Genomic DNA, 20,673 nt, shown 5'->3' with positions numbered 1-20,673 from the left:
GCCGGCAGTTGGAGGAGGCCCAGGATCGGAATCCCACGGGGGCCCACAGCTCAATGGCTGGCACGCTAGGTAAGTGCAGGTCAGAGGCTTACACCCGCGGGAAGCCCCCGACCCGAATTTCTGGGCCATGATGTAAATAATGTTTTCTACTATGGCTTAGCTGCTCCCTAAGTGTAAAAATAAAATGGAGGAAAATCAATTTTTGCATCCCAGAAGTCTGCCTCTCTTTTCTTTAGATCTATGATTTTGTTATAAGTGAAGCCAAATTTTCAAAACATTGCTCAGGGGCTAAGCACTGAGGGGACAGGAGGGGTTTTAGCTACAGATGAGACAAGTTGAAGCTTTTGGGATTTCCACCACTTGGTTGCTGTTGAATAGAGAATTTCATTGGAGTGCATATTGCAAAGGGAGGGTCTCCACTCAAAGTGGCCACTGAAAAGGCTGGAACTGCACTTGAACTGGGCGGTAGAGGAGCTGGGTCAGTGCTCGAAGCTGGCATTGAAAGGGTGGGGCCTGCACTTAAAAGAGGAGGGGGTGGTTCTCCACATTCAACTGAATTCTTTCTTGTAAGACCATTTATTTTTACCATAAAATTCTCCTCTTAATTTCCCTCCCTGTTTAAATAATTTTCGTGTGAACGGGCAATTCTACTTTTAGTTTATGTAAAATTTTGGATGTGCTTAAAGAAGCTTCAAACACAGTAAATCAGAACATTTGGTGTCTCATTACACCCTGCCAACCATCTGCTGTTTACTTCACTATTCACTTCTTTCAAGTCTTACATGCAAAAGGAATTATGGAGGCAAAGCGTTAACTAATTGGCCATTGAACATTCAAAGCTGTTGGCAATTAAAGAAGATGCCACAGATAGGTAAGGTGGATGTGTTCTATATAATTATGAATTAAAAAAAAATCATCAGTGGCCTCCCCTCTGGGGCCCTGTGCATCTTCAATTTCATCTGTGAAGCTAGCTGAGATGATGTCACTTTTGGAGATCCTCTATAGCTTCTTAACATGAATGTCCATCTGCCAAGCATCCCACCCCACTGCTTTCACCAAGTTTTTGTGAAAGGCACATTAAAAATTCAGCAAAGACCAAGAGGAAAAGAAAGACAGATGCTTTGTACACAGATCAATCACCATGATAAGAAGGGTTAGCTCTTCAAAGAGATCTCCAATCCTATGATGCCTCAGTGAGTCCATTCCAGGGCTCAGCTCCTGAAATGGCTCCACAGAGCAACCTTGAAAATGAAAACATTTTGAAAATAAAACACAACAAAGTCTTGTTTAAAAATACAATATTGACCTGGATGTTAAGTATTTACCATTCAGTATAGCTAATCTTGGAGCTTTCTTCCCCTTCTTGTGACATCCTATTGTATTTATGCAATGTTAACACAAGGAGACATTTACCGGCTTTTGTAGTGCCCCGATTTCTTCTTCTTTTTCTTCTTGGGTGGCGGTGAGGGAGAACTGCTCGATTTCCTTTTCAGACTTCATTGGCATTGAGAACGAGGGGGGAGAGATTGTTCAGACACAAAGACACAAAAGTTAATTAGTGTGGGATAAGAAACCACCTTAATGGCATTACATAGAATCTACAGCAGAGAAACAGGCCATTTGGCCCAATTCTATGCCAGTGTTTACGATCCATACGAGCCTCCATCAGCTTTATTTACTTCATCTAACCCTAGCAACAGATCCTTCTAATCTTTTCTCCCTCATGTTCTTATCTAGCTTCCCCTTAAATGCCTCTCTGCTATTGGCCTCCACTACTCCATGTGGTAGTGAGATCCACATTCTAACCACTATCTAGCTAAAGAAGTTTCTTCTGAATTCCTTATTGGATTTATTAGTGACTTATATTTATGGCCCCTAGTTTTGGACTCCGCCACCAGTGGAAACATCCTCTCTACGTCTGCCCTATCAAACCCTTTCGTAATTTTAGCAAAACCTCTATCAAGTCACCTTTCAGTCTCCCCTTTTCTAGAGAAGAACCCCAGCCTGTTCATTTTTTCCTGATATACCTTCAATCAAATCTCAACTATGTTATCAGAGCCTCATTATGATTTGCATTGTTCAGTTCTCAATTGCAAATGACCAGGAACAGAATTTTTCTCTACATTCATTTTTTTGCCTCGATGCTAACGCTTGCCACAGTGTTAAATTCTTACTTTCTTCATCAGAGCAATGTGCATTTGTTAGACTGATGTTCATAGCTGACTTCACATTGGCAGCGATGGGTACTGTGCCAGAGCACAGGGCATATATGGGCACACACTAGGCTGGGTCCTGCCCACCTCATTACAAGGATTTAAATCCCAAATAACAAAAAACAAATTAGTTGCTGAGCCGAGGACACCTGATTCCCCACAGTGGGGGATGGCCAGACTGTTCCTGGCACAATCCCAATACAATGCCCCCTCTAAGGTGATGCTATGTGCACTTATGAGCTGAGACATGTTGCAGTGACATAAAAGGATTCAAATACCATTTGTCATGCCACATGAATGGGGATTTTATCCTGCTCCTTCCCAAATGGTGTGCTATGAAAATTGAGCACCACTGATAATGGAAGGAATAAGGATTGTTTTGCCTGTGCAAGGGAATTCACTGTCACACATCGTGGAATTTAAGCTCTAGTAATTTTTTCACACAGGCAATAAAAATCCGCTCTAGGTTGGGTCTTTTATCTTTGCTAATGACATCATCTAGGGATCTGGCTTCCACAAGGTACTGTGCCTGATGAAGTGAACAAGACTGATTAGCTGACATTCGTAAAGCCATTAATTCATGGCACTATAGCTTCTACTGTGCATGTTAATTCAGATGCCTTACACAGTCAGGCTCAAATACTGCTCTCAGCTAATTCCCACATGGCATCTTCAGTGCTTACTATCATAAGAACATAAGAAATAGGAGCAGAGGTAGGCCATACGGCCCCTCGAGCCTGCTCCACCATTCAATAAGATCATGGCTGATCTTCAACCTCAATTCCACTTTCTTGTCTGATACCTATATCCCTTGATTCCCCCAGAGTCCAAAAATCTATCGATCTCAGTCTTGTATATACACAACAACTCAGCATCCACAGCCCTCTGGGGTAGAGAATTCCAAAGATTCACAACACCCTGAGTGAAGAAATTTCTCCTCATCTCAGTCCTAAATGGATGACCCCTTATCCTGAGACTATGCCCCCTAGTTCTAGACTCTCCAGCCAGGGGAAACAGCCCCTCAGCATCTACCCTGTCAAGCCCTCTCAGAATCTTATGTTTCAATGAGATCACCTCCCATTCTTCTAAACTCCAGCAAGTGGCACACTTTGGGGGGGAAAAAGTGAAAGGAAGTATATCCTAAATGGTAAGATCCTTAATGGAGTGACAGAAATCAAGAGGAGCATAGAAACATAGAAGATAGGAGCAGGAGTAGGCCATTCGGCCCCTCAATTGCAAATGACCAGGAACAGAATTTTTCTCTACATTCATTTTTTTGCCTTGATGCTAACGCTTGCCGCAGTGTTAAATTCTTACTTTCTTCATCAGACCCTGCTCTGCCATTCAATGAGATCATGGCTGATCATCCAAATTCAGTACCCGGTCCCTGCCTTCTCTCCATATCCCTTGATCCCTTTAGCCTTAAGAAATATATCTAACTCCTTCTTGAATATATTTAATGAATTGGCCTCTACTGCCTTCTGTGGTAGAGAATTCCACAGGTTCACCACTCTCTGGGTGAAGAAATTCCTCCTCATCTCTGTCCTAAATGGCTTACCCCTTATCTTTAGACTGTGACGCCTGGTTCTGGACTCCCCGGCCATCGGGAACATCCTTCCTACATCTAGTCTGTCTAGTCCTGTTAGAATTTTATAAGTTTCAATGAGATCCCCTCTCATTCTTCTAAACTCCAGCGAGTATAAGCCCAATCGACCCAATCTCTCCTCATATGTCATTCCTGCCATCCCAAGTATCAGCCTGGTGAAGCTTCGCTGCACTCCCTCCATGGCAAGAACATCCTTCCTCAGATAAAGCGACCAAAACTGCACACAATACTCAAGATGTGGTCTCACCAAGGCCCTGTACAACTGCAGCAAGACATCCTTGTCCCTGTACTCAAACCCTCTCGCTACGAAGGCCAACATACCATTTGCCTTCTTAACCACCTGCTGCACCTGCATGCTTACCTTCAGTGACTGGTGCACAAGGACACCCAGGTCTCGTTGCACTTCCCCTTCTCCCAATCTATTGCCATTCAGATAATAATCTGCCTTCCTGTTTTTGACACTAAAGTGGATAACCTCGCATTTATCCACATTATATTGCATCTGCCATGCTTCTGCCCAATCACCCAAGATACATAGATCATTAAAGGTAAAGGTAGAAATTACCATAAAAAAGGTGAATAGGATTCTGGGTTTTATACTTAGGCGGGATTAAATAAAAAGCAAAGTGATGTTGAATTTGCACAAGACATTGGCGAGGCCTCTTCTGGAGTACAGCGTGCAGTAATGGGCTCTCCATCATATAAAGCATATTAGAGCCACAGAAAGGATGGAGTAATGTTGGATACAGTAGTCTAGTGGTTATGCTATTGGACTAGCAACCCAGAGATTGTGACTTCAAATCCTACCATGGATATGGAATCAAATTCAATAAATCTGGTAATTTGTGTGCTAGTTTCCAGATTACATAAGAACATAAGAAATAGGAGCAGGAGTAGACTATCTGGCCCCTCGAGCCTGCTCCGCCATTCCATAAGATCATGGCTGATCTGAAATAAAAACAGAAAATGCTGGAAATACTCAGCAGTTCAGGCAGCATCTGTGGAGAGAGAAACAGAGTTAACATTTCACATCGATGACCCTTCGTCAGAACTGGAAAAAGATAGAGATCGAACAGGTTTTTAAGCAATTGCAGGGGCAGGGAAAGGGGGGAGGGGAGGAAAGAACAAAAGGGAAGGTCTGTGGTAGGATGGAAGGCAGGAGAGATTAAGAGACATTAAGAGATGGTGCAAGGCAAAAGGAGATGGCAATGGGACAAGTTAAGAAACAAAAGATGGCTCTAGATGAAGTGTAAATGGCACAGAATGGAAGACAGCTGCCATGTGGGAGAGAGAAAAAAAAAATGGAAAAAAGAGAATAGGGGCAGAGATTATGGTCTGAAATTGTTGAACTCGATGTTGAGTCCAGAAGGCTGTAAAGTGCCTAATCGAAAGATGAGGTGCTGTTCCTCGAGCTTACGTTGAGCTTCATTGGAACAATGCAAGAGGCCGAGGACGGTGAGGTCTGAGTGGGAGTGGAGCGGAGAATTAAAGTGACAGGCGACCGGAAGCTCGGGGTCACCCTTACGGAGGTGTTCTGCAAAGCGGTCACCCAATCTGCGTTTGGTCTTCCCAATGTAGAGGAGACCACATCGTGAGCAGCAAATACAGTATACTAAATTGCAAGAAGTACAAGTAAATCGTGTTTCACCTGGAAGGAGTATTTGGGGCCCTGGACAGTGGGAAGGGTGGAGGTAAAAGGGCATGTGTTGCATCTCCTGCGCTTGCACGGGAAGGTGCCAGGCGAAGGGGAAGGGGTGTTGGGGGTGATAGAGGAGTGGACCAGGGTGTCGTGGGGGGAGCGGTCCCTTCGGAATGCTGAAAGGGGAGGTAAGAGGAAGATGTGTTTGGTGGTGGGATCACGTTGGAGGTGGCGGAAATGGCGGACGATGATCCGTTGAATGTGGAGGCTGGTGGGGTGAAAGGTGAGAAGGGGAACCCTATCGTGGTTCTGGGAGGGAGGGGAAGGGGTGAGAGCAGAAGTGCGGGAAATAGAATGGACACGGTCAAGGGCCGTGTCAACCACAGTAGAGGGGAATCCTCGGTTGAGGATAAAGGAAGCCATGTCAGGAGCACTGGTATGGAAGGTGGCATCGTCAGAGCAGATGCTTGGAGACGGAGAAACTGGGAGAATGGAATAGAGTCCTTACAGGAAGCGGGGTGGGAGGAAGTGTAGTCCAGGTAGCTGTGGGAGTCAGTGGGCTTGTAGTGAATGTTTGTCAATAACCTATCCCCAGAGATGGAGACAGAGAAGTTGAGGAAGGGAAGGGAAGCGTCAGAGATGGACCATGTGAAGGTGAGGGAAGGGTGAAAATTGGAAGCAAAGTGAATGAAATTTTCTAGTTCAGGGCGAGAGCAGGAAACAGCACCGATACAATCATCAATGTACCAGAAAAAGAGGTGAGGGAGGGGACCTGAGTAGGACTGGAACAACGTAAGCGCGAGGAACAGCACCTCACCTTTCGATTAGGCACTTTACAACCTTCTGGACTCAACATAGACTTCAACAATTTCAGACCATAACCTCGGCCCCTATTCTTTTTTTTCCATTAATTTTATTTTTTTCTCTCTGTCCCACATGGCAGCTGTCTTTCACTCTGCCATTTGCACTTCATCTAGAGCCATCTTTTGTTTCTTAACTTGCCTCATTACCATCTCCTTTTGCCTTGCACCATCTCTTAATGGCCTGTATTTTCCGATCGCAGGCCTCCCACGGGCAGAGGCCTGCGATGTGGAAAAATCTATGCCCTTACCTGAGGGCTCCCAGGACGCGCACGCTTCCGCTCCTAGCCCTCGCCAAACTGCAAGTACGTAGGGCCCACATATCCCAGGGGCGCATATAGTTTGCAGCGTCCCTGGGATCACGTGGGCCATGGGGATCCAATCAAAGAAGGGAATCTCCCTTCATACATTTGACAGGAAGACCTGTCAAATATATGAATGGAGATCACCCCAAAAACATAGTAAAACTTTAAATAAATTTTTAAAAATCACATTTTTAAAATGACTTGAAATTACAATAAATTATTTTAAACAAAAAGTTTTTTACAGGGCTAAAACTAAACTTACCTTTTTTTAAAGTATTTTTAAATGATAAATCAGTGAAAAAATTTTTTTCAAACTTTTTTCAACTCTTATCCTGGTAAAAGCAGGCTTTTACCAGGCGTAAGAATTGTAAGTGTTTTCTGCGGGCAGGGGGTCTCCAAAAAGCGGAACTATCCGCCCGCAGAGGCCCTTCTCCAAGGCAGCCGGAGGATCTGTCAAGACCATTCTTGACAGATCAGAAATGCCGGTTTTCAGTGCATTCGCTGTCCATGCCTGAAACTGGCAATTCCGATGTCCCTACGGGTGGGTGCACAGCGCGTACTCGCCCGTAGGGACCAGAATATCTGGGCCAATGTCTCTTAATCTCCCCTGCCTTCCATCCTATCACAGACCTTCCCTTTTGTTCTTTCCTCCCCTCCCTCCTTTCCCTGCCCCTGCACTTGCTTAAAAACCTGTTCCATCTCCAGCTTTTTCCACTTCTGACGAAGGGTCATCGACCTGAAACGTTAACTCTGTTTCTCTCTCCAAAGATGCTGCCTGACCTGCTGAGTATTTCCAGCATTTTCTGTTTTTATTTCAGATTTCCAGCATCTGCAGTATTTTGCTTTTGTATGGCTGATCTGATCTTGGCCTCAACTCCACTTTCCTGCTCGCTCCCCATAACCCTTGACTCCCCTATAGTTCAAAAATCTGTCTATCTCCACCTTAAATATATTCAATGACCCAGCCTCCACAGCTCTCTGGGGTAGAGAATTCCAAAGATTCACGACCCTCTGAGAGAAGAAATTCCTCCTCATCTCCGTCTTAAATGGGCGACCCCTTATTCTGAAACTATGCCCCCTAGTTCTAGATTCACCATGAGGGGAAACATCCTCTCTGCATCTACCCTGTCAATCCCACTCAGAATCTTATTTGTTTCAATAAGATCACCACTCATTCTTCTAAACTCCAATGAGTATTGGCCCAACCTGCTCAACCTTTCTTCATAAGACAACCCCCTCATTTCAGGAATCAACCTAGTGAACCTTCTCTGAACTGCCTCCAATGCAAGTACTGTATATCCCTCCTTAAATAAGGAGACCAAAACTGTACGCAGTACTCCAGGTGTGGTCTCACCAGCGCCCTGTACAGTTGTAGCAAGACTTCCCTGCTTTTATACTCCATTCCCTTTGCAATAAAGGCCAACATTCCATTTGCCTTCCTAATTACTTGCTGTACCTGCATGTTAACTTTTTGTGTTTCATGTACAAGGACCCCCAGATCCCTCTGTACCGCAGCATTTTGTAGTCTCTCCCCATTTAAATAATAATTTGCTTTTTTATTCTTCCTACCAAAGTAGATAACCTCGCATATTCCCACATTATACTCCATCTGCCAAATTTTTGCCCACTCACTTAACCTATCTATATCCCTTTGCAGATTCTTTGTGTCGTCCTCACAACTTGCTTTCTCACCTATCTTTGTATCATCAGCAAATTTGTCTACATTACACTCGGTTCCTTCATCCAAGTCATTAATATAGATTGTAAATAGTTGAGGCCCCAGCACTAATCCCTATGGCACCCCATTAGTTACAGTTTGCCAACCTGAAAATGACCCATTTATCCCGACTCTGTTTTCTGTTAGTTAGCCAATCCTCTATCCATGCTAATATATTACCACCAACACCATGAGCTCTTATCTTGTGCAGTAACCTTTTATGTGGCACCTTATCGAATGCCTTCTGGAAATCCAAATGCACGACATCTACTGGTTCCCCTTTATCTACCCTGCTCGTTACATCCTCAAAGAATTCCAGCAAATTTGTCAAACACGATTTCCCTTTCATAAAACCACGCTGACCCTGCTTGACTATATTATGATTTTCTAAATGTCCTGCTACCACTTCCTTAATAATGGACTCCAGCATTTTCCCAATGACAGATGTTAGGCTAACTGGTCAATAGTTTCCTGCTTTCTGTCTCCCTCCTTTCTTGAATAGGGGAGTTACATTTGCGGTTTTACAATCCGCTGGGATCTCTCCAGAATCCTGGGAATTTTGGTAGATTACAACCAATGCATCCACTATCTCTGCATCCACTTCTTTTAAGACCCTAGGATGCAGACCATCAGTTCCAGGGGACTTGTCCACCTTTAGTCCCATTAGTTTGCCTAGTACTTTTTCTCTAGTGATAGTGATTGTTTTAAGTTCATCCCTCCCTATAGCCCCTTGACTATCCATTATTATTGGGATGCTTTTAGTGTCTTCTACCGTGAAGACTGATACAAAATATTTGTTCAAAGTCTCTGTCATTTCCCTGTTTCCCATTATTAATTCCCCAGTCTCATCCTCTAAGGGACCAACGTTTACTTTAGCTACTCTCTTCCTTTTTATATACCTGTAGAAGCTCTTACTGTCTGTTTTTATATTTCTTGCTAGTTTACTCTCATAATCTATCTTCTCCCTCTATTATTTTTTTAGTCGTTCTTTGCTGGTTTCTAAAAAATTCCCAATCTTCTGGCCTGGCACTAATATTCGCAACATTGTTGGTTCACTAATGTCCTTTAGGGAAGGGAACCTGCCATTTCTACCCAGTCTGGCCTACATGTGACTCCAGTCCTACAACATGTGGTTGACTATTAGTGCCATTCTAAAGTGCCTAGCTCGCCATTCAGTTAAAAAACAACTGCTACAAAACAGTATAAGAGAAATATCAAATGGACCTATTAGCAATGACACGTAGGATCAGGACAAGACCCAGGCCAGTCAACCCTGTAAAGTAATTCTCATTAACAGCTAGGGACGTATGCCCAAGTTGGGAGAGCTGTCCCACAGACTAGTGAAGCAACAGCAAGACGTAATCGTACTCATGATATATATCAGCTAACTTCCCAGACTCCTCCAGCACCAACCCTGGGTATGCCCTGACCCACTAGCGGTATACTGTCAGGTGGAAGTAACTCTAAAAGTTCTCAACATCCACTCTACACCCCATGAAGTCCATAGCTTCAGGTGAAAAAAGACTAAGGAAACCTTCTGCTGATTACCACCTAACCTGATGCACGTCCTCCCCTCACCCCACTGACAAATTGGTACTCCAATCATGTTGGCCACCACTTGGAGAACGCACTGAGGGAAGTGGGGGCACAAACATACCCTAGGTGGAGGATTTCAATGCCCATCACCAAGAGTGGTTTGGTAGGACCACCACTAACTGAGCTGGTTTAGTCCTGCCATAGCTGTTGAAGACATGTCTGTTGACTATAGCACTAGTAGGAGAGACCAATGTACAGTGCTTGCAAAGACAGAGGGCTGGATTTTGTCAATGGGAAGCTTTTGGAGGCGGGACTGCTGCTTGCCAGCTTTCAATCCCGCCTCCATCAGCTTCTGGTCAACCAGCGGGATTTTCCCCTGATTGACCTTGTTAAGCCCGCCCAGCACGCTCAACAGTCCAATTAGGGGGAAGTCAGTGACAGAGCACATCAACGTCTGATGTACCATCTGTCAAGATTTTTTGAAAGAAGAAATGTCAGCGTTTGACAGCTCTGTGAAGCTGTCAAACACTGACATTCTGTGTAGTTTGATGAGTCCTTGTGTTCAGGACTCATCAAACCTTTCAACTTTTCAGAAATCACCTGGCTGTTGGACCGGAGGATCCAACAACCAGTCTGTGATATCTACAATGGAGATGTCAGGAATCCGGCTCCACAGCGGCTGAAGGCTGTAGGCAGAAACAAAGGTAAGTGAACATTTTCTAACACTTTACACTCACCTTACATACTTACCACTCCACACTTGCACCCATCACTCACCTCTACATTGCATTTTCAGACCCCTCCAACCCCTGCAGACTTCCTACTCAGTTCCTCCGCCTTGGCGGGGTTCCCCGAGGTCGGGAAGTTAACAGGCAGTTAATAGGCTTTAATTGCTTTCCCGCCTCGAGGAGGCGTGACCCGGGGCAGGACGGCTTTCCGCCTCCTGGCAAGAGGGCACGGAGGCGGGATAGGTGCGGGTTTGCCACCCGCCCCCAAATTCTGCAACTTTACCGGCAGTCCCGCCTCCATACCCGCCTCCTCGGGGCTGACAAAATCCAGCCCAAAGTCTTGTATCCTAGTGAGGACACCGTCCATCGTGTAATGTGGCACTACCACCATGCTAAGTGGGACAGGTCAGATCTAGCTGTCATAACTGGACAAAAGATGGCACTGAGGGTCATCAGAAACAGAATTATATACCACAATCTGTAGCCTCATGGCCTGGCAAATCCCACACTCCTCTATCGCCATCAAGCTGGCTCGAAGGGGAATGTAGAAGGGTATACCAGGAGCAACACCAGGCATACCATAGAATGAAGTACTAGCCTAGTGAAGCTACAACACAGGGCTACCTCCATCAACACAGAGCTACCTCCATTTTAAATGCCAAATGCAGCATGCTAAGTTGTCCCACAGCCAAAGGGTCCGAGCAAAGCTCTGTAGCCCTACCATATTCAGTTAAGAATAGTGGTGGACAATCAGGCAAATAACAGGAGGAAGAGGCTTCATGAGCATCCTTATCCTCAATCATGGTGGAGCCCAGCACATGAATGCAAGAGAAAAGACCAAAATGTTTGCAAGAGTCTTCAGCCAAAGTTCCAAGTGGAATATCCTACTCATCCTCAATTCCAATGTCCAGCCAATTCAGCTCACTCCACATGACAATAGGAAGCAGCTAGACTACACTAGACACAGTGATGGCTAAGGATCCTAGCAACATCCCAGCTGTAGTGCACCAGAACCAGGTAGTCCTCTCGGCAAGCTGGGTGAAGCTATGACAGTGGTATTGACCCAACAATGTGAAAAACTGCCTAGGTATGTCCTATCTACAAAAAGCAGGACCAACTAAACTAAGCCAATTACTGCCCTATCAGCCTCCTCCCAATCATCAGCAAAGTGATGGCGCAAGTCATCAATAATGCTAACAAGTCGAAACAACTTTCCAATAACCTGCTCATTGATGCTCAGTTCAGGTTCTACCAGAACCAGCAGTTAGCACCAGACCTCCTCACAGCTTTGATCCAGACATAAACACAAAAGCTAAATGACATCTGGGCATATGTCATCTTTTTTAATTAGTACAAATGATACAGAAACAATGGCAGACTTATAATTAAAGGTTTCACTTGGTGGATTAGCAAATATATGGAACAAGACTGAAAGTATCAATAAGATAACAAAGTAAGGGAGTTAAACTTGTTAGCTCAATGGAAAAGCGCTCGTTAAGTAAGGAAAACTAAAGTTATCGATAAGGGATAAATCAAATAAATTCTCCTTGAATGATTTGTATTTTACCTTTTATATAATTATATAATGTAGAATTGTGTGGCTTGTCAAGGAGGGAGTAAGCAAAATGTCTAAAAACTGGCAGTTTGTAACAAGTATTTGGATTTGTAAAGGCCTAAAATACTGAGAACTGTAACATGTTTGAATTCCCAGCCAACCATCATTAGGTTGAAAGAACTACCCTTTAAGTGTATGTTTAAGTACGATTGCCTGTTCTGTATGCTTAATAAATCTATGACACCTGATTTTCAATATTTAAGAGCCTTATTGTAAACACACTAACAGTTTGGCCTGCTGAAGAGGACAGTTCAGGATTACCGGAAACCTAAAATATTTGTATTTGACCATTCAAATTCATTTGGAAGACAAAGTTCCACAAATCTAGTGCTTGTACCCAATCTGTCAACCACAAGTCCACTATTATATGGAGCTTGGAAAAACAACTGAAAAAACCCTAAATATTCCAGGAAGAAAACAGTATGCGGCAGAAAAGTGGGATTGTTGTGCAGCAAGGAGTTAAAATGAGGGGGAAAACAGTGGATTTAATGTAACAGACAAGCCTGAAGTAGTTAACTTCGCTCAGCACTGACTGCTGAACATTACTGCCTTGCTTTAACTCCCTGCTGTCTCTCTCTTTCAATAACTATTCCAAGAGATTAAATAAATGAGATAGCCTCTGGGACAGTAAAATCTGTACATGCTCCATTGGAAGAAGCAGGTTTTCTAAGGGTCAAACGACCCATTCTTCATACCTCACATCCACTTAAAATGTTTCTCGCACTTTCGAAGCATAAACTGCAAATCCCATGATAATTGCTAGGCTGTGATGATTCACACGGACAGAATGACTCACAACACCCCTTATCACCATGGTAATTGTAATTTATAGGCACGGAACCTCAGTGAAACAGCTAGTGCCTATTATGCCATTGTCAAAACCTGCCAGTGGCTACATGTTATAATTTTACCAACAAGCATCCTTTAAACTGCCAGTTAGCTTTCCATTTTAGGTTTATGGTCCAGGCTTGAAAGAGTGACAAAGGAACAATTTGGTTTTGATTTTGTATTCTGTGAAATTTATGGTTTGTGCATTCTAAGCTGATTGTGATCCTGTCCAAGATCCTAAATCGGATCACTAGGAAAGATACCTTCCACTAAATAATCAGAGAATGGATGTACACATGTTACTAGACTACCATGCATCTCTCCCTAGCCACTGTGTTTATCAGAAGCACCAATGCAAAAATGGACACCTTCCTCTTATCTTCCATCCCTCTCCTTTAGATGCAAATTCAACTGCTATCAATTTCTAGAGATCCACTTTGTCCCTATATAATGAGAGAATATTGATTTTTCCTGCATCACTTGATCAACAAGGTTTGGACTCTAACTGCCCAAACCCGAACTGCATTCAAAGCAATGACTCCTAAAGTGAGCAATAGTTTCAGAGTTTTACCAGGTGACATGCAGACAGAGGGACTAGAATACATTGCAAACAAAATATAACTCATGACAGAGTTTTGCTATATTTTAAGAGAATTTTATGGTATATATTGGCCCAGAAATTCGAGTCCCAACGCGTGAGTACGCACGGGGTACTCACGCGTGGACCCGATGGAAGTGCCGGTTTCTTGCATGCACTGTGCATGCGCGGGAAACCGGCACTTCCGTTCCTCTGAACGAAGGGGTTCAGAGGTCGAACGCGTGCGCGCGGGAGTCTGCGCGTGCGCTTTGAACTTATGTTTTTTTTTTACAGGTTTTTCCGTGAGGTCTTTAGATTTTAGAAATGTAAAAACCAGGCGTAAGGCCTGCATTTTAAAAGGTAAGTGGTCAATTAATTAAAATTAAAACATTTTTTCCACAGGTTTATTATTTTTAAATACTTTAAAGCAAGGTAAGTTTATTTTTAGCCCCATTTTTTAATAAAATTATTTTTTTCAAAAATTTAAATTATTGTTTAAAATAGTTCTTTAATGTAATTTATAGTTTATTTAAAAAGTGTGATTTAAAAAAAAAATTATTTGAAGGTTTACTGTTATTTTGGGGCCCGTATATTCATAAGTTTAGACAGGTCTTTTCCCTCCTCTGATTGGCTGCCCATGGCTCACATGATCCCAGGGGACGCATCGCACTAACTACGCCCCTGGGACACGCAAGCACAGCGCGCCGGGAGTTGGAGCAGGCCCCGGAGCGGAATTCCACGGGAGCCCCCGACCCGAATTTCTGGGCCATTAAGAATTACAGAACCAAGATGGGTAAATGGAGTTAAGATACAGATCAGCCATGATCTAACTGAATGGCAGAACAGGCTCCAGGGGCTGAATGACCTACTCCTGTTCCTATATTCCTATAATGGGATTATTCTACTCTGGAATTCCAAAATGTCAGTCAAGGCACAATGCTGCAGTGTGTAGGGAACTTTGCTCTATGTGGGTGATAATATCATAGTGGGCACCTGATGTACTGTGCATTGGGTGGCCACACTTCAGAAAATTGTGCATGGAAGTCCGAGGCTTACAATATGCCAGAGGCACTCAGCATGCCCCAGTGCAGGTGGGGAGAATAATAAAGATTTTGTGGTCGACTCATTGGGCTCCCTAACTTTAACACTAATGAGGTTGTCACTCCACAATGCGTTGGGGAGGCGGAGGACTGCTCCAGTCATAATCGTATAGAACAGCCACCAAAGTGGAGACTGCATCATTTGAAAAACAAATTAACACCTACTGCTGCCTGATGCCTGTATCGCCTTGCCCAGTGACCCTCCTCCCTACTTTCCCACCCTGTGCTGGGCATGTGTCTGGTATAAAGCAGGAAGCTAGTTGCCCTTCAACAGCTGCTGGCACACCACAATGTTGCGGTGGCATGCCCGGTGTAGATACAGTACGTGCCTGGAGCGGTGGTAAATTTTGCAAATGAGCCTACCTCACTTTACCTGTGAGAGCCGCCCAGTTGTGCGCAAACCCTATGGGCTAGAAATTGCGTAGCGCCCCGTTAACTTTTCAGGGAGCTCAAAAGTATCGCCGGGTGGAAAAGATTTGCTGCTGCCGAGAACTTCCACATTAGCGCTCCAAGAGGGAAGTGGAGCGCTAAATCAAGCATTACCACTTCCCTTAGAGCACTAAAGGGAGTGAGGGGGCGGTATCAGCAGAGCACTGAGCAATGTTCAGGGCAGCGCTGCTGTCTTTACAGGCTCCTTCTCTCCCTTAAAGGGAAGGGCTAATGCGGCGTTGAATGAATTTTCAGGCTGTGTCTGTTGGGCGATGACACCTGCACAACGCTCATAGCAGCCCCAAGCACTCTAAGAGGGTGCAGGGCTGAGCAATCGCGGGGGCAAAAGAAAGCAGAAGGCACCAGAGTGGGGACATAAATAAATTTTGCCCTATCTGACCACCGCTGCCTTTAAATAGCGCTCCCCAAGTGGCCAGCCGAAGTGGGGCGCTGCCCATCGGATGACGTCACGATCTTCGGGGCGCAAGACAGCGAGGTGGTAAGTCTTAGCGCCAGCGCTAATCCGCCTGGGAAATTCGCGAGTGTCGGTGAATTCGCCGGGCCTGGTCGGTAACCCCTTAGTGCCCCGTTACCGCCCCCAGCAAGCGTTAATGGGAGGTGCAAACCGGGGATTTTCTCCCCTGTGCCTTGGGCCCTGTAATTGGTCCCTATATGGGTGAAGGGTCGATAACGAGAGGGCACAGATTTAAGGTAATTGGCAAAAGAATCAGAGGCCACATGAGGAAAATGTTTTTTACGCAACGAGTGGTTAGGATTTGGAATGCACTGTCTGATAGGGCGGTGGATACAGATTCAATCGTTGTCTTCAAAAGGGAATTGGATAAATACTTGAAGGAGAAAAAAATTGCAGGGATATGTGGAAAGAGCGGGAGTGGGACTAACCGGATTGCTCTTCGAAAGAGCCAGCACATACTCGATGGGCCGAATGACCACCTTCTGTGCTGTGCTATGCTATTCTATGATTCTATATATAGTACTTCATTGCTGAAATGGGAGTGCTTGATATTAACACTCAATGCCAACAATGGTAAAATATTCCCTTTCACAGCTCTGAAAGACCTCACCTTGATGATCATGAATTGCATCATGTTCTGGGAATCCAGAGCTCATTTACATCTCCCTTGGTGAAAGTGTGAATTCAAAATAATCCAAATTATGACAATAACCCACTCACCCTTCAGGCATGTAAGATACAAATTTTATAACTCTATGGTTACTTTATATGCCCCTCCATCCCTGCTGGCAATTCCATGTATACATGTGTAGTTCTTTGATAGCCTAGTGGGTAAATACTGCCTTACACAGTAAGGCAGTATTTACCCACTAGGCTATCAAAGGGTCCAGGTTCGACCTGAAACATTAACTCTGTTTCTTTCTCCACGATGCCACCTGACCTGCTGAATGTTTCCAGCATTTTCTGTACCAAAGTTTCCATTCCTGAATATTATCCCTTGATCCCCTACCTGGAAGGGGTGTTTGTATATATATACTGGGTGAGTAAAAGGTCAGATTTTCCATGGTCAAATAACTTATCGAGGCTCACATATAATGAATGTCACTTGGATGAGATACCAGAGTGCTGCTGCACCGTGGAATCTTATCCCAGCTGCACCGTGGAATCTTATCCCAGCTCCAAACAGTGCCTTGAGAGCTGAAATGGAGAACAGGAGAAAAAAAAATGGTGAAAGGATAAGGAACTGGGGTTAAAAAGTAAGAACTGCCATGGCTAATAAAATGGCAAACACAGGCTCGGTGGGCAGAATGGCCTACTTCTGTTTGCAGAGTCTATACACACAATACCTCCTACGGTGACGATTATGGTAAATTGGATGGTACACTGTTTTACAATGGCAGGAATATTATAGCAGGCAGCACACAACATAATTTTCTCTGAGGTAGAGTTGTGCCAGAGCTGATTAGTCGATTTAAAGTCACAAAGTCCTATTTACATAAATGCGGAGGTCAAGTAGACATTAATTGCTGCCGATGAGGGAAGTCTGCACATTGGCTTGTGCTCATAAATTTCCATTCTAGGTCAGAAGAACGCAGCATGAAATGATTGCTTTTATTTTTTCTCCCCTTCACCTTGAAGGAGAACTTCTAAAGTGTGATGGACGTGTATCAAATACACAATACAACACACTAAATTGGTTCTAAAATGTCATTGCTCACTGGCTCATTTCAGAAAGGATTCACCTTCCCAGGCAGCAGTAGCTGCGGCGCTGGGGGGCTCAATTCAATCTGATGATCAATCTGATGAGCCCATCTCTCTCTCTCTCTGCAGAAGGACGTGTTTCATTTCATCCCATCCCCTCCATGCCAACACCCATTTCTAATTAGAATATGGACAAAAATATCTTGGCATCCAGCTGAACACCATCTGTGAGCTCGTCAGATTCACAAGCAAATATCTCACAAAGGATTTCAACAGTCCCTTCACCTGTCAACCTGTGTTCCAGTATTCCGTTCCTCTAGTTCCTGTCAGGATTTAACAAGTAGGCATCCATACAGACCTGCCAAAACCTAGATTAAAAATGCCTTTCCCAAACATTGTGTGAAGTGATATTAATACAATCAGAATTTTTAACATGTCACGGTATACAGCGGCTAAATCTCATTACATATTTTAAGGGAGCTTCATATTTTATGCCTGAACAGTCATTCTTCATCTGATTACATACAATATCTAATTATTAAAATATTTATAGAGTGATATGTTATTCCATACTGGTGGAAAGACACTTCCAACTTATATTTTAAATATGCTTTTCCCCCTACCCATTTTAATGGTCACCCCTATCATGCACCATCCCTGACCAAGAAGGCAGTTGGTCAATTTACCACAATTTGCATTTATTGCATTTATATCTTTAATTTAGAAAAACATCCCCTAATAGATAATCAAGGAGATATTGGAAGGAGTGACTGAAAGCTGGTCAAAGAGGTGGGTTTTACAGAAAGTGAAAGGAAATGGCGGTGGAGAAGTTTAGAGGAGAATTTCCGAGAGTGGGGCCGAGGTGGCTGAAGGCATGGCTACCAATTGTAAGGCGAAGGGACGGGGAGATTCATAATATGCCCGAGTCGGAGGAGTGGAGAGTTTGTGAGGAGGGAGTTGTAAGGTTGGAGGAGGTTACAGAAATAAGGAGGGGCAAGGCCATGAAGAGTTTTCAAATTGAGAATTTAAAATTGGAGTCAATGTACGTCAGCAAGGACAGGGGTGATAGGTGAATGGGACTTGGGTAGCAGAGTTTGGATGAGCTAAAGTTTAGGGTGGAGAATGGGAGGCCAATCATGAGAGCGTTGTAAAGGTGGAATATGGAGGTGACAAAAACATGTGAGCAGATGAGCGGAGGTGAAAGTAGGTGGTCTTTGCGAAGAGGAGGATATGGGGTCAGAAGCTCAGATCGGGGTCGATAGCGTGCCAAGGTTGTGAATCTATCCCGACTGTTGCTATTTAATGATTGCCACAAGGAGATGAGCAAGCACACAGAGTAGCTCTTCATTTGACTCTTTTTGTGGGAAGACACCTGACCTGGGATCTGCTTCAATGCATTTAAACATGTATCTTACCACTCGGAACTGGAGCTCAGCTGTATACATATATTTAGTTTGTGTGAAAAGGATTGCAGCAGCCTTGTTGTCTGACATTTCCCTTTATACTCTGAGATGTCGGAATATGTTGTATGCCAGTAATGACCATCTCCAGCTTCCAGTTGCTGAACAGCAAGAGAAGACCGCGAGCTCTGTTCAAGCAGAAGACTTTCGGACAAGTTCAGACAGCAGGATGCTCTCTGAGGAACCCATTCCCATGCTGGTACTGGGCTTTTTTAAAATATTTGTTCCTAGGATGTGGGCGTCGCTGGCAAGGCCAGCATTTATTGCCCATCCCTGATTGCCCTTGAGAAGGTGGTGGTGAGCCACCTTCTTGAACCACTGCAGTCCTTGTGGTGAAGGTACTCCCATAGCACTGTTAGGGAGGGAGTGCCAGGATTTTGACCCAGCGACGATGAAGGAACGGCAATATATTTCCAAGTCAGGGTGGTGTGTAACTTGGAGGGGAACTTGCAGGTGATGGTGTTCCCATGCGCTTGCTGTGCTTGTCCTTCTAGGTGGTAGAGGTTGCGGGTTTGGGAGATGCTGCCGAAGAAGCCTTGGCGAGTTGCTGCAGTGCATCTTGTAGATGGTACACACTGCAGCCACAGTGGTGCAGGGAGTGAATGTTTAAGGTGGTGGATGGGGTGCCAATCAAGCGGGTTGCTTTGTCCTTGATAGTGTTGAGCTCCTTGAGTGCTGTTGGAGCTGTACTCATCCAGGCAAGTGGAGAGTATTCCATCACACTCCTGACTTGTGCCTTGTAGATGGTGGAAAGGCTTTGAGGTGTCAGAAGGTGAGACACTTGCTGCAGAATACCCAGCCACTGACCTGCTCTTGTAGCCACAGTATTTATGTGGCTGGTCCAGTTGTTAAGTTTCTGATCAATGGTGACCCCCAGGATGTTGATGGTGGGGGATTCAGCGATGGTAATGCCGTTGAATGTCAAGGGACGGTGATTAGACTCTCGCTTGTTTGAGATAGTCATTGCCTGGCACTTGTGTGGCACAAATGTTACTTGCCACTTATCAGCCCAAGCCTGAATGTCATCCAGGTCTTGCTACCTTCGGGCATGGACTGCTTCATTATCTGAGGAGTTGCGAATGGAACTGAACACTGTGCAATCATCAGCGAACATCCCCATTTCTGACCTTATGTTGGAGGGAAGGTCATTGATGAAGCAGCTGAAGATGGTTGGGCCTAGGACACTGCCCTGAAGAACTCCTGCAGCGATGTCCTGGGGCTGTGATGATTGACCTCTAACAACCATCTTCCTTTGTGCTAGGTATGACTCCAGCCAGTAGAGAGTTTCTCCCCTGATTCCCATTGACTTCAATTTTACTAGAGCTTCTTGATGCCACACTCGGTCAAATGCTGCCTTGATGTCAAGGGCAGTCACTCTCACCTCAACTCTGGAATTCAGCTCTTTTGTCCATGTTTGGACCAAGGCTGTAATCAGGTCTAGAGCCGAGTGGTCCTGGCTGAACCCAAACTGAACATCAGTGAGCAGGTTACCAGTGAGTAAGTGCCGCTTGATAGCACTATTGATGACACCTTCCATCACTTTGCTGATGATTGAAAGTAGACTGATGGGGTGGTAATTGGCCGGATTGGATTTGTCATGCTCTTTGTGGACAGGACATACCTGGGCAGTTTTCCACATTGTCGGGTAGATGCCAGTGTTGTAGCTGTACTGGAACAGCTTGGCTCGAGGCGCGATTAGTTCTGGAGCACAGGTCTTCAGCACGACAGCCCGGATGTTGACAGGGCCCATAGCCTTTGCTGTATCCAGTGCGCTCAGCCATTTCTTGATATCACGTGGAGTGAATCGAATTGGCTGAAGACTGGCTTCTGTGATGGTGGGGACCTCAGGAGGAGACTGATATGGATCATCCACTTGGCACTTCT

The 20,673-nt window shown here is 44.6% G+C and overlaps 1 protein-coding gene across 9 annotated transcripts in view; it reads right to left on the bottom strand.

Annotated features, from left to right (window-relative positions):
- The window catches only part of srrm3 (serine/arginine repetitive matrix 3), a 389,856-nt gene that overhangs the window by 87,701 nt on the left and 281,482 nt on the right, over window positions 1-20,673 (bottom strand). For all 9 annotated transcript variants that reach the window (XM_085964221.1, XM_085964222.1, XM_085964226.1 and 6 more), the window contains one exon: window positions 1,414-1,494. In XM_085964221.1, coding sequence (XP_085820347.1) covers window positions 1,414-1,494 — 81 coding nt within the window. The remainder of the gene's footprint in view (window positions 1-1,413; window positions 1,495-20,673) is intronic.

Source organism: Somniosus microcephalus, chromosome 22 (assembly GCF_052327205.1).
Source record: "Somniosus microcephalus isolate GS21.2 chromosome 22, FLI_Smic_1.0, whole genome shotgun sequence".
Taxonomy (NCBI): Eukaryota; Metazoa; Chordata; class Chondrichthyes; order Squaliformes; family Somniosidae; genus Somniosus; species Somniosus microcephalus.
The sequence above is the reverse complement of the archived record's forward strand: the minus strand, read 5'-3'. Positions and strand labels throughout refer to the sequence as shown.